The sequence below is a fragment of the Serinus canaria genome, chromosome 3 (assembly GCF_022539315.1).
Source record: "Serinus canaria isolate serCan28SL12 chromosome 3, serCan2020, whole genome shotgun sequence".
In the NCBI taxonomy this organism is placed as follows: domain Eukaryota; kingdom Metazoa; phylum Chordata; class Aves; order Passeriformes; family Fringillidae; genus Serinus; species Serinus canaria.
The window spans coordinates 32988904-33002272 of record NC_066316.1 but is presented as its reverse complement, the minus strand read 5'-3'; the positions used below and the strand labels follow the sequence as shown (position 1 = coordinate 33002272).

Below are 13369 nucleotides of genomic sequence, written 5' to 3'. Positions count from 1 at the left end.
CCAGGCCCTTAGCCCAGCTCTCTCTTTGCCATACTTCTAGTCTCTGTCCCTTCTTGTGTTCCTCTCAGCAAAACTACATGCCTGTCTTTTTTAACTTAGCAGGTGACCACTATGTCACCCTCCCCCATTGTGTCTCAAATTAGCACTCTTGAGGTCAGTGTATCAGTTACTGCTGGGGTAACCTTGACCTCTCTCCCAGCTGTCCCCCCTCTCTGGAGCTGTTGAATTCTGCCCCCCAAAGCGCTGTGTTCCTCATGGCTCCCACTGGAGGGGGTTTGGTGCTGAGCAGCTGTGCACACAGCCTGCCTCACAGCCAGCTGTTGTTACACAGTGTTCCCTGCATGCCCAGATGTGGGTGCAGTTTCCTTCTGGCTGTGATGGGACAGACCTCACTGTGCCACTGAGTGGCTTGGGGGCCTATGCTCTACGTGCTTCACTTGCCTGTGGTGACCCAGATGAGGGCAGCTTGGCAGGGTAGTGGGGAGAGCAGTAGTGCCCATTTGCAGGATGAGGGGTAGTGCTTACCCCCTGGTGAGACCCCAGTCCGACAACTTTGGTAATAAGCCCTATGTTTGTCTCTCTGAAATGGAGAGAGTGAGGAAGCAGGGTGACGTGTTAGAATTGGTAGGAACACAGGAAGACATCGATTCTGGTCTGCGGGCAGGCTGCCAAGGCAGCATGGCTGCAATTATGCATTCAGGGAGCACTGTGGATCTCAGCAGTGAGGGCTGTACAGTCACTTCAGTGCAACCACCAGCTGATTTTCCACAGATCAATAGACCCCTTCCTAGCATCTGTTGGCTGGGCCTTTTCTCTGTGCTCTGTGCTCAGGCATGTGAGACTGAGCCCATGTGCAGTCTTTACCTGTTTGCTTTGCCACATGGGGCCTGTGAACCATGGCCTAGAAGCATAACTGCTGTGACAGCTAGAGAGCCTTGTTAGTCACTCATTGGACAGGTTTGCTTTGAAGAAAGATACCCTTCTGAAGGCAAGGTAGGTGAATGTTAGGGTCAAGATAATGACTACAAAATACACATGTAGGTTGGTTAGAAAAGGTAGATTATATGAAACTAAATTACTTGCATGGCAGCCCCCTTCTAATGTCCTTTCCCTTCTCTCTAGCTTCCCTATGAACTGCAGGACATGGTGAATAAGCATTTGCACAGTGCGCAGGAGTCTGCAGGCCCTGGCCAAGAGGCAGCCCACACCTTGGCTCCATCTGATGTTGTGCCCACCTCAGTCATCGCCAGAGTCTTGGAGAAACCAGAATCTCTGGTTCTGAATTCAGCCAAGTCTAGCAGTGGCAGCTGTCCCATGGCTGAAGATGTCTTTGTGCATGTGGACATGAGCGGAGCCCTTCCTGATGCCTGCAACAGTGCAGGGCAGATGGGGAAGGAGGGAGGAGATGTGGGGAAACAGCAGAATGGTGGCTGCAAGCCACAGAGTAGTGTGGAAAGTGTGCCTGAGGAGGTGCCTGCCTTTGAGAAGCTAAGCCCATACCCTACTCCCTCACCTCCCCATCCTATGTACCCAGGGCGCAAAGTGATTGAGTTCTCTGAGGACAAGGTAAGGATCCCAAAGAACAGCCCCCTGCCCAACTGTACGTATGCTACACGCCAGGCCATCTCCCTCAGCCTGGTACAGAGCGAAGATGAGAGCTGCGACAGGCACCGGACACTCCCCAGCAGCCCTGCTTCAGAAGGGCACCGTTCAGCCTCCAGCTGTTCCTGTCAGCAGTCCCCTAAAGCAGCCAGGGCTCACGGCTCTTCCCAGAGCAGCCCATTCAGCAGCCCTCCCCAAATCCCGAGCGCCTTTGCCAGCTCTGCCAGCTCTGAGGAGGACCTGCTGGCTAACTGGCAGCGTATGTTTGTGGATAAGGCACCCCCCACCTCAGAGCGAGTGCTGATGAACCGCACGGCTTTCAGCCGTGATACAGCCCCCGAGCTCCAGAAGAGGTTCAGCCGCTCCATGCAGGAGCTGGGTAGAGCGGCCTCAGCTTACTCAGATGGTGAGGAGTCTGCGCAGAGCTGCAGCTGGACCGTGAGCCGGGACTCAAGCGTGGACACAGACAGCACCGAGTCCAGAGCCCGCAGGAGCCATTTCTCCTCAGACTATGGTACAGATTTCTCCCAGGATGAAGCCCAAAAGCTGTTGCTTGAAAGCGGTGGAGGCACTGCTGAGCCTGAAAGCCCCTCACCAGAGAAGCACAAGGACTATGTAGACCTTGGCTTGCCTGAAAGCCCAGCTGAGGAGAGAGAAATGCTGCTCCAGGGAAACAAGGAGAGCAGCCAAGGAGGTGTCCAAGAGGAAAGCAGAGAAGGCAGGGTCAAGCCTCCTTTCAGTCGGCCGCACCGCAGCCCCAAGAGGATGGGGGTGCACCACTTACATCGCAAAGACAGTCTGACACAAGCCCAGGAACAGGGCAACCTTCTCAGCTGAGGCAGAGCAAGAAGCAGCCATGCTTAACAGAGCTGTGGGATGCCCCCATCAGTCCACCTGAGGGAGAAGCCTCCCTTAGTACCCTCCTCCTGGGGGAAATCTGCTCTGAGGTTTTATATTTATTCTCTTCTTTTGCTACCTGGAAGAGCTGGGATATCCCTTCCCTGGTACCTCAGACCCTCAGTACAAGCACACACAGTGTGCAGAAGCACACCCACTGCCCTGACACACTCACAGCTCTCTTCACAGCCTCACACTGGTGCCTGTACCAGAGCTAGTTCTTGGTACCTCTTGTCCTGGTGCCTGTGCCTCTTTTTGCTCTCATCCCCCTTCCCACTCAGGTACCTGAGGCCCTGGGTGCTCTCTTGTTTCCCCGCAGCTGCTCTGCTCTCTTTTAACTTGTGCCAACAGGGCAGAGTGCCTGTGTGGTGGTGTCTGATTCCCTGGGAGCCCCAGAGGCTGTGAGTGGGGCACGAGGGCTCTCCCAGCAGATGGCTGTGTGCCGTGGGGATGAGCTGGGATGCTGGTGTCTCATCTTCCTCCTGGGTTTTGTTTTCCCCAGCCCCCCACTGGGTGAGTCTTCACAATCTGCCTCTGCAGGTCGCTGTCACGTGTCTCCATGGTTGGGCTCAGCGCCTGGTCCCCACTGAAGCAATGCACAGGGGCTGGTGCTGTGGTGTGGGACATGGGGAGGCAGTGCTTGCTGGGCTCTGGGGTTTGTATTTGTGTGTCTCCTCCCTCACACCTCTTCCCCTGTTCTCTGTGCTGTTGTTTTGTTTGAATGGTGCTGATGCTTTGCTCTTGGGTGGGCTTCTTTCTTCTTTCCAAGCCTTTGGTTTTGGGGTGTATTGTTTTTTCTTTCCCCCACCCCACGTAAACAGACACAGCCGTTGGCAGCCGGTCTGATGCCTGCACTGAGGGTGTGTTGAGGAGTCTCAGCTATCAGAGCTGCACTTGCCTCTGATCCTGGCCTCCAGCCTGCAGAAACCCCTTCAGATTTAAGAACAAGGTTTTGCCCCAGGCAGGCAAGGTGTGAAGGATGCTGCCGGGCTTTTCTGGGAAGGGCTTGGTGCAGGGCCAGCAGGGATGCGAGGGCAGCGTGCTGAGGAGCTGCTCCCTGCAGATGCACTACCTCATGGCTCAGCAGCAGACCTTCACCAGGGTCTCCTTGCACGTCCCCTTCTCTGAGGGGCTCCAGGCTCTGGTGCCTCTCTGGGGCCTCCCTTCCTGGGTAGGGCTCTCTGTGTGTTTTTCCTAGCGTAGTGTGATATTGTGTGACTTTTCTTCTCAGTCTTGTGTGCTCAGTGTCTTGTTGGGGGGGAGGGAAGGGGAGAGGTCTGTAGATGTAGGTATTTTTTTGAGGGCTTACAAAGCCCAGGCCTCCTGTTTTAATTTTGTCCTGTGCCCTTGTCTGTTTGGTGTTTCTTGGCTTCCATGAGAGTGCAGGGCAGAGAACAGCCCAGTCCCTTCACCGTAGCCTGTTCAAACCCGCCCTCAGCCTGCTGTCTTGTTTTTGAGTTGGGTTTGTGTTGTCCTCTCACCCTACACCACGCGGGCTCTTCATTGGGCTGGAGTAGAGCATCCTTCTCTCCAGGAGGGAGCATCTGTGCATATGCTTGCATCGAGATTTGCAGCCAAGTGCTGTCTGGGGGGCCTGCTCCCCTCCCCTAACCCCTGTCTCTGTAAAGGGCTTGCAGCTTGTAGCTGGGGCCAGCCAGGGCTTCAGCTTGAGCCTAGAGGCTCCAGGGCCAGTGAAGGGGAGCTGCACGCCTCTCTGGCAAGCTGTGTATGTTGTTTTATGTACCCTGGGCAGAGTTGCTGCCTACACACTGACCTTGTTTCCCACCTGGAACAGTTGTAGAGTTGGATGCCACCCTCTAGTGGGGAGGTGGGACTCAGTATTTCACTGCAGTGTTTCGCTGTGCAAACAGGCTGAGAGTGGGAGCCTCCTCTGAACCTGCAGTGTTTATCTCCCCATCCCAGTTGTGGAGGGGCGGGGGGTTGTCCTTGTGTTTGCTGCCATCAGCCACTCCACTGCTGCATTTCTTTTGTTCTTCTGCAGCACTGCTGAGGGTTTGCATCTGCAGCAGCTGCCAGATCCTGCCTCACAGATGTCACCTGGGGTTGGCTGCTCGCTGAGTGAGCTGCTCTGAGGCTGCTGGTGGCCTGCAGTGGGGGAGGCATTGCCCCCCAGGGCTCAGCTCCATCTCTCCTGAATCCTGGCATGCTGGCCAGTGGACAAAACTCTTGCTGAGGTAGCTGGTGCTGATGATGCTGAACAGAGCTGGCTTTGCTCTGCTTTTGGTCAAGATAGACTGAAAAGCAAAACAGTGGAGGGGTGGCAAAGGTATGCCCACCACCTCACCAGACACTTGTGCTTTGCAGTATTAGGATGCTGGCAGAAGTTGAGGGGGACTAGTGGCCTTCAAGCAGCGGCAGAATCCTCTCTTGACTTGTGGGCATTGTGTCCTCTGCACTCCTGCCCACCTCCAGCAGTATTGGCTCTGGGGCCTTGAGCCCATCTGAGTTCCAGTGTCCCAACTCCAGACTGTTAATCTGTAACTAATGTGTTTTTTTCTGAGATTTTCAAACTGATGTATATTTTAAGACCAGAAATAAACTATTTTAAAAGTAGATGGCAGTAGATATATTATACTTGATACTGACTAAGACCTGGACTGGAATGATCCTGAGCATGTGAAGATGTAGAGCTAGCTACTCATGGTGCAGTGTCCTAAGTTTGTTGAACTGTGTGTGCCACCCATTGTCTCGTCCAGGGAGACAAATCCTGTGAGCTGATGCTGTAGGCACCCCTCAGTGTCACTTGTAAGATTCTGCCGACCCCATTTCACATATTTTTCTGGCTGTACCTCCACATTCCCATCTAGTGTAGAATAAGGTGTAGCTAATCCTTTTTATAGCTCTTGGGTTTTTTGGAGTCATCTGAGAGTGCCACTTCACTTCAGAAACCACGTACCATACCCCCTCGCTGGGATTCCTAAGAGGTTTATCATTCTAGATTCAGTATTTTGTGTGAGGAGGGAGGATGGGGGGTGACTGGACATACCCCAGTCAGGAAGCCCTCCAAACATGAGGCAGAGAGTTCCTGAAGGATGCTGATACAGACAATGGGAAGTGTTTCCTTTTCACGTTGAAGGATGCTGCAGCAGTCACAAGGCTGTGATCAATTTTCCTCCCTCTCCCAAGTTAGGCTGCCTGTGCCTTTCTGAGCTGGCTACATGCAGGCCTAACACTAGAAAGAGTGTCTTGTTTCTTTGTCCCCGTAATTAATGATTTTATTCCTTGTTCCCTTGAGTAGCAGCTGCTGCCACAATTTAATCTTCTAGCCTAATCTGAGCCTTGAAACACGATCTTCCTTGTCAGCAAGGGACGCCTGGCAAAGCACAGGCAGTGAAACGCACGGTTGCTGCTGCGGGCTGAAGCCTTCACCAGGGTGTGCACGGCTGGTGTCAAGCTCCCCGCAGAGCTAGATTAGCCCAGCCCGCTTCCTCCTGGCCCGAAGGAGGGCCCGGGGGACAGAACATTGGGCTGTCACCGACCTGTCCCCAGGGCCGGGACCGGGTCGGGGAGGCGCGGCAGAGCCGTGAGGCGGCGGGCGAGGGTCTGGCGCCCCCTGCCGGCGCTTCAGGCCCGCGGCTCCTGGCCTGGCCGGGCCTGCCCCCGCCGGGCACCTGCCCGTCCCTGCCGGTCCCTGTCGGCACGTCCCAGACCCTGCCCGTCCCTGCCGCTCTCTGCCCATACCAGCTGATCCCTGCCCGTATCTGCCCGGGGTCGAACAGTGGCAGAGGCAGACGCTGCCGAGTGGTGCCACCACATCTGTGACCTTTATAAAAGTCTCACCGCGACAGCAGTACAAGCGATAGAAAGGACATCTCTTATACACATCCGAATAAATACAGCTTGCACCCTGCGGGCACAGCCGGGAGTGGGGATGGCAGGGCGGCGTGAGCTACACGTGCGGCGACGGGGACAATCACAAGCGGCCGACGAGGCGTGTGAGGACACAGAGACGTGTGTAGAGATTCGCTCGGAGCAGGCTGCTGCGCTCAGAGCCGAGGGAGGCATCGGCAGGAGGTGAGGTGTGTGACAAGAGGGCTGGGGAGCCCAACCGAGGCTGGGGCTGGCGGTGCACAGGGCTCTCTCTCCTAGGCAGAAGCAGGCAGGGTAGCCCAGCTACATTTCTGTTTCTGCTAAGAGGCTGTCACCGAGGCCTGATGTCATCAGGACCATCTGGGAGCTGGAATCTGTGTGGAGAGAGGGAGAGAACCATGAGCCGTTCAGGCTGCCGGAAAGCGCAGGGCTGTGCTCCAGATCCAGAGGTGAGGATGAGGAATTAGAACACAGCAGGGTGGGAAGAAAACTCCTGAGAGAAGTGGAAGATTAGGTGGGAGCTAGGCCTGCTCTGGCTACACAGCAGAACAGAATCGATTTTTGGGGAGGGGGAGAAAGCACAGACAGCAGCAAAAGGCCAGAAGAACATCAGGTCTGAGTACCCCCAACATGCAGGTGATCCTGGTTGCACTAGCCCAGCCGTGCCCTTACCCAGCCCTGCACAGGCCTTTAAATCTGCACTCATCGAGTGTTTCTCAGTAGAGAGTGTCCAGGTGGGGCAGGCTTGCTTCAGGCTGCAAGCCAGCCCATGCCACACAGGGTGGTGATGTTGCCTTCCCAAGAGCAGGGAATGCTGTGGGCAATCAGCCATGTTACAGCACAGAGGCCTGGAAATACTGACTTTCTGCACTGCATGAATGGAGGGTTTGTGCAGCCCTCCTCTGCCTGCTTCTGGGAGGTGAGGGCAGCTTGCTGGCTCTGCCATGGCTCAAAGCCACAGCCAGGAACACTGCGACTCTCCCCACAGCAAGTGAATCAACTGCAAGGAGAATGGGCCTGAATAGCAAGTAAGAAACTTAGCAGGGTACCAGTTTCCCATCCAGAAGCCTTTTGAAACTGAAAAAAAAAAACCCTGTTTTTTTCCTTGGTGGGAGGGAGGAGATCTCTAGTAGCAGTCCTGCACATTCAAAACTATTGCAGGGGAATCTCTATTTCAGGAATCAATTTCTGGAAGCAAGATCCAAAACTTGGCCAAACTGTCACTAAATTATTTTTCTGGGTTTAATAGATGAGGATCCAGATGTTTTGAGGCTCAAGGATTGGTTGTGCTTGTCTACTGGTAGTCTGATATGAGAATTGTGAGGGGTGAAGGACAAATGAAGGTTAAAAAAGCAAACCCTCAAACCAGCTGGATCACAAGGTAGGCATGACAAAATACAATATCATATATGCAAACTACACAGAACAGGCTACTGCTATCTCTGTAATACACCTTTTTTCCATTACAAGCAACAGACAGTGGCACCTGGCTAACCCCTCGCATGTTTGGGACGTAGAGATAGGAACAGCTGATGCTGTGCGGATTGCAAAGAGGTTCTGGAAGCAGTGAGGAATGACACAAGTTTTGGCTAGGATATCTGGCAAAGGCTCCCAAGATCTTTAATATTCCTGCCCTTGAGTTTTAAGACTTTCAGATTTCGTTCTGCAGCATCAGGAAAAAGCCTCAGAGGTACCGTTTCCACTCTTTGCAGCAGCCGCATTGTCCTTGGAGGCTGCCTTTCCAAGAGAGGCACAGCCCAACGCTGTTTAACATGAAGGTCATGACAGGAGGTATATGTGTTCCATGGAGGTTGTATGCATTCCATGGGGGTTGTATGCATTCCAGTTCACGGGGAAAAGGGACAGGCACATTCACCAACCCCACTGCAAGAGGCCAGTGCCACTGGAAACACCCGAGATACCCCAGGAGCCTCTCAGCTCCTGCCCCCCAGCCCAACTCCCAGAGCTCTTACTGTTCTGGCAGATCCAGGGGTTCTTCTCCCTGGCTGTGACTTCATGGACCTCTGTCTCCTCCTCTTCCTCACCCTCTGAGAGAAGATCAGAGATCTGCTGCTGCAGCTCAGGACTAATGTTGTTCTCTGCCAGGATGAGTGTCCGTAGGGCTGTGGGGTAATTCTCTACCATGTCCAGCAAGGTCTAGGGCGAGAGTAAGATAAACAGGCTGACAAGCTGAGCAGAAGGAGTGTCAGTGCTTTGTCTCCCTGCGAACTCCAGCCCTCCTGTCCTTACTTCTACCTTCCCTTGACCTCCCTTCATCAGGCTTTACCAGAGACTGAAGACTTCCCATCTTCCTGTGGGAAGAGGCCAGTTTGGATTTTCTGGCTCTATCTAAAGAAGAAGGGACTGCTCTACACTGTTGCTGTCACATATCCAGGTCTATTCCCTCTTACTACTAGAAGCTGGAGATCTGAGAGGAGAGTGTGCCACTGAGCCTCGGCCTGTGTTTGTCCACAGAGATTTAGTTCTGATTCTCAGCCAAAAATACAACCTCATTTCTTCCAAGAAAACCACCAGGGGGAAGCAAGAACCCCCCTGGGTGCAGGAAGGGAAGGGGGTGCATGTGGACTCCAGCGTGTGGTTGGAGGCAGGTGTGGGTCCTGGGGCCTCTGCAGACGCCCCAGACCTGGGCCCTTGAGGTGTCAGTGATGCTGCAGAGTAATTGTGAATTACTCACCTGAGCTGACTGGTTGGTAAGTCCTGTTCCCTCCAAGTCCAGCACTTCAAGGGTTCGACTGGAGGCCACAGCGACAGCAAGCATCCCGGCTACCTGGTCACCTGTGGGAGGAGCACAGCAGGGCTGTCAGCAGAGCCTGCCTTCCCTCATGTAATGCCACATGCCCTCATGTGCCTGAGGCTGCCATGGGAACACCCTCTGAGTATTTCTGCCATCAGACAACCTTCCAAATCTGTTACCTCGTGGTGGCAAAAAAGCTGTTAACTGAGAAAAGAGACAAGGAAAGGTGCACCATTTTGTGGTTATGGGAGCAGTCACTGATTATCGGGGGAACACAAAGGAACACTGTGAGATTGGTTTTATTCCCCAAAGAACCATATCTTCCCAAATGTCCTTCCTACTCAAGGAGGCAAGGGCCTTTAACAGTCCCTGTAAGGGCATCCCAGACACAGAATAGGAGCTGAATACTTCAGTCTAGGGAAAGGCTGGAGTCAGACAGAGGACTCCGCACCAGCTGGCAGACTGCCTCCCTGGAAAGGGAGTAGACTTTGATGGGGGATGCAGCAGGATGAGGAGCATTGAAGATTGATGTTGGTGAAGAGACAAGACTCCAGAATGTGTTCTGACATTCTCTTTCGAGTGTCAAGATGCCATACAACCGTGACACCTTCTCTTGGAACAAAACCCAGCCTGCTGTCAAGTAACACCTGGGGCTTTTCCTGTCCAAGAGGAGGTACCTGGTCAGAGAAGAAGGCCTGGGGGAGGCTCTGCTGGCAGACAGGTTGAGGAGGGGAGTGTCATCCTGATGCTCAGGCATGGCCCGATCTCCTCCTCACCACCTTGCAGCAGAGCAGGAGAGAGTTTGTTTCTATGGCAACGAGTGCCAGGCTCTCCTCCTCCTCCTCTCTGCTCCCCCAGGAAGATGAAGGGGGGAGCGCGGGGACATACTGCATCTGCCAAGCCAGCTTCAGTGCCCAGGGCTTCAGGAAAAAGGGAGACATGGAGGGTCAAACGTGACGACAAAGGCGGTGGAGTGGGCAAGGCACAGCCTCCTTTCTGCACCTCCCTGCAGGGCATGTGGCCACCTCACACAAGCAGAGCAGTGACTGTGGCTTCTCCTAGAGCTGAAGGTGCCTGGCAGGGTGAACTTGCTGCTGGGGAACAGAGGGCACCTATGCAAGGAACTGCCCCATCCTGCTGTTGATGCTCTACCGCCTTTCCAGAGCTTGGTCCCTGGCCCCCCACTGGTGCAGGTCACACAAACGCTGAGAGGCAGGAGTGCTCCTCCTTCCCGGCCCCCAGCTTACCTAGGGGGTTGTAGTCCAGGTTCAGCACACGGAGCTGTGAGCTGTGAGCCACTGCAATGGCTAGGCGTCCCCAGCCTTTACTTGTGATGCCTGGGTTGGCGCTCAGTGTTAGCTCTTTGAGGCCTGGAGAAGAGAGAGAAGCCAAACCAGAGCCTTAGGGTTCCCAAAGCAGTCACAGGAGGACTTGTTCAGCTCACCAGAACAGCTTTGGGTTGTGTCCCCTGTAGGGTTTAAGGGCTTGGTTTGCTCTGACAACTGTCATGACATTTCAGTGATCAGTAAAATATTTCATTGCCTTCAGCTGTGGCCCTTCATTTAACCGTGCTGCAATTGTCCCATTTATCTGCCCTCCCAACCTCCATCCTGCTTACCCTAAATAGCAAGCACAATGGAAAACACAATGGAAACCAAGGGGTGTGTGAGACAACTGACTGGGCAAAGAAGGTGGCATGAGGTGACAGGCTCGAGAGAGGATAACAGGGACAGTAGGCTCTGAAGCCTGCACCTGAGAGGGGTGGCCAGCAGAGATAACAGCATCAGTGGCATTGTGCACACACAGAGGAGGAGGTGCTGGGAAAAGGTGGAAAGCACTTTGAGAGTCAGAAGGAAGGAGTGGTATTACCTCAGCACATGCCACCTCTCAGCTTGAGTGGGTCACTGGCCTCTTACCACCAGAGATCATTCTCTGCAAAGACCTGAGTCTTGGCACGAAGGCTGTGACCATGAACTACACACTCATGGAGTGCACCACAAGCAAGGACAACTCCCAGGTACTGATAATAAAGCTAAGTGCTGAGGTAGGGGCACATAGTATATTTATCTACTGTGAATATCAACACACAAATGCAAAATAATAAATTCCAAGTCCAAGCTGTCCTCTCCTCCAGTTTCAAATGCTGCTGACATGAACCAGAAGCAACCTGTTAGTCCCTGAGCTCCAAACTGCCAGTAGGACAGATCAGTAGCAGAAAGCCCAAACCTGCCCAAGGGAACCACTCGTCTATTGCTTGGCTTATCTGCTTTTCTTAAGTTAGGGGAAAGAAATCCTTAGCCCTGGCAAGCCATAGAGCCTGCCTCCTCCAGGGCAGAGGATTTAGTGCTGCATACATCTGATCTATGTGAAAGCTCCACCGTCATTGAGCAGCCCACAGCCCCTGGTGCTTACCAGACTTGGCCCCATCAGGCGGCAGGAGCCCACAGATAAGGTTGATGCCTTCATCACCCAGCATGCAGTCTCCTAGATCCAGAGCCACCAGCGAGGGGTGGATGGAGAGAGCAGGGTTGAGGAGGGCCAAGCCTGCATCTGTCAGGGGACTCCCATGGAGGCTGTGCAGGTAAAAGGGAAAATTACTACGGAGCCTTCTTCCTGGGGGCTAACTAACCTGACAGGGAGGAAGAAGCAGACAAAATGAGGTGGATGACAAATACTAAGCCCAAGTGGGCAAAAAGCTTTGGAAAGCCTCTGTTGCTAGGGTCTGTTGGCCGCTACGGCGGCCCTCCTCTCCCGGCCGGGACGAGGGGTGCAGCCCCACCATCGGGGCTGGAGGACTGAGACTGAGAGGCAGGGCCGTGCCCAGCCAGCGGGGGCGGAGGTGGCTCCCTCCCAGCCAGGTGATGGGCAGGGGCTTATCCTCCGCAGCATCAAGGGCATTTTCCCTCCGACAAGACTCAAATTCAGGGACTGGCCCCGAGCTGATAGTCCCCCGAAAGAGCCGTCCCCGCCCTGGAGAGGACCGGGACGTCCTCAGCAGCCCCCACCGCACTGTACTCACAAGAGGGACTGAACGGAGCGGTTCGTCTTCAGGGCCTCGGCCAGCTGCTTGACGCGGTTGATGTTGGAGACGATGCCCAGGTTGAGGTTGAGCTGGGCGAGGGAGCGGGACTCGGCCACCCCGCGGCAGACGTGCCCGAAGTCCCGCTCGGAGAGCTGGCAGCCCCGCAGCGACAGCAGCCGCACCGAGTTCTCCCGCAGGCTCTCGCAGATGTCTCGGATCTCCGCCCCCGACAGCGTCTCCCCGGAGATCTGGATAGATCCCGGCAGCATCTTCCCCCGGCTCGAAGCGCCGCCGATCCCGGGGCCGCGCAGCCCGGGCGCCGGGGGAGAGCCGCGCTGCGCGCTGCGGGCCGGGGCGGGCGCCGCCGCTGCCGCCGCCGCCGCTGCCGGGCAGTCCCGGCCCGGCCCACCGCGGCCCCGGGGGCGGCACCGCACTGCCTCACCGGCGGCCGCCGGGCAGCCCCGCTCCGCCCGGCGGGGCGGTGTGACCCAGGGCAGCCATCGGCGGGGGTTGATCCGCACCGGGACGCAGGGTCGCGCCGCCCCGCAGCGCCGGGCGGGGGCCGGGCAGCGCCGCGGGTCCCCGCCCCGCTCCGCCCGCACCTGGCGGGCCGCCCCGCCTTCCCCCGGCCGCCGCTCCGAGCCCTCCTCCCCGCCCGGCCGGCGCCTCCCCGCGCAACGGAGCAGGCGTGGAGGGGGGTCCGGCATCCCTCATCCCACCCCGGCATCCCGCTCGGTACCTTGGGCCCCGACGCCACTCAAAGCCCTCGAGGGGCGACGGCAGCGCCCGCTGGCACCTGCCCGCTGCCCTGAGGAGATGGCAGGCCCGGGGCCGGCCGGGCTGGGTCTCCGACACTGGGGATGCAGGAGGGGAGGGAGGGTGTAAGAAGCACCTGGGAAAGGCTCTCCGTGCCAGCCCTGCTCCCACCTGGGGAAAGGGGCCCAAGCCATTGGGCCATGGTGCACTCTGGGTGCTTGGTCCGAGAAACTGTGGTGTTCCATGGCTTCAGTTGATTTTAAGACTTAAACTCAGTAAACCTGAATCCTCGACCCGTGACTTAATAGTGAGGTCAGTTTGATCTGCTCCTCATGGCCCGAAGCATGCAAGAGCCAGTGCTTGGAGGCAGCTGCCTGGAGGTGAAAGTTGGAGGGCTGGGGAAGGGCCACAAACTTCCTTGTCCCTGAGGACACAGCCTCTGCCCTCAGCCTGACCTGAGCTATATGGGGCACACCCCACCTCCTGCTAATTCACAGGTATGGATC

At 55.8% G+C, this 13369-nt stretch overlaps 2 protein-coding genes across 5 annotated transcripts in view; one reads left to right on the top strand and one right to left on the bottom strand.

The window, feature by feature from the left end:
* TJAP1 (tight junction associated protein 1) overlaps positions 1 to 5075 on the top strand; it is a 40297-nt gene extending 35222 nt beyond the window's left edge. For all 4 annotated transcript variants that reach the window (XM_050972416.1, XM_050972418.1, XM_050972417.1 and 1 more), the window contains one exon: positions 1123 to 5075. In XM_050972416.1, coding sequence (XP_050828373.1) covers positions 1123 to 2439 — 1317 coding nt within the window. In that variant the 3' untranslated portion in view covers positions 2440 to 5075. The remainder of the gene's footprint in view (positions 1 to 1122) is intronic.
* A 1187-nt stretch (positions 5076 to 6262) lies between these two features.
* LRRC73 (leucine rich repeat containing 73) lies at positions 6263 to 12450 on the bottom strand. Its single transcript, XM_009091594.4, has 6 exons — positions 12105 to 12450; positions 11498 to 11658; positions 10333 to 10455; positions 9026 to 9126; positions 8304 to 8487; positions 6263 to 6704 (listed from the first exon to the last, which is right to left on the bottom strand). Exons 1-6 carry the CDS (start codon positions 12374 to 12376, stop codon positions 6634 to 6636), a joined length of 912 nt encoding a protein of 303 aa, XP_009089842.1. The 5' UTR covers positions 12377 to 12450; the 3' UTR covers positions 6263 to 6633.
* Between the last annotated feature and the right edge of the window lie 919 nt (positions 12451 to 13369).

Excerpts from the sequence above, each read along its gene's own strand:
- LRRC73 (XM_009091594.4), bottom strand. The coding sequence starts at position 12,376 with ATGCTGCCGGGATCTATCCAGATCTCCGGGGAGACGCTGTCGGGGGCG. Across the intron at positions 11,659-12,104 it reads CGCTCCGTTCAGTCCCTCTT|CCTCCATGGGAGTCCCCTGA; the intron begins GTGAGTACAGTG and ends TTACCTGCACAG. Across the intron at positions 6,705-8,303 it reads CCCCTGGATCTGCCAGAACA|ATTCCAGCTCCCAGATGGTC; the intron begins GTAAGAGCTCTG and ends CTCTCCACACAG.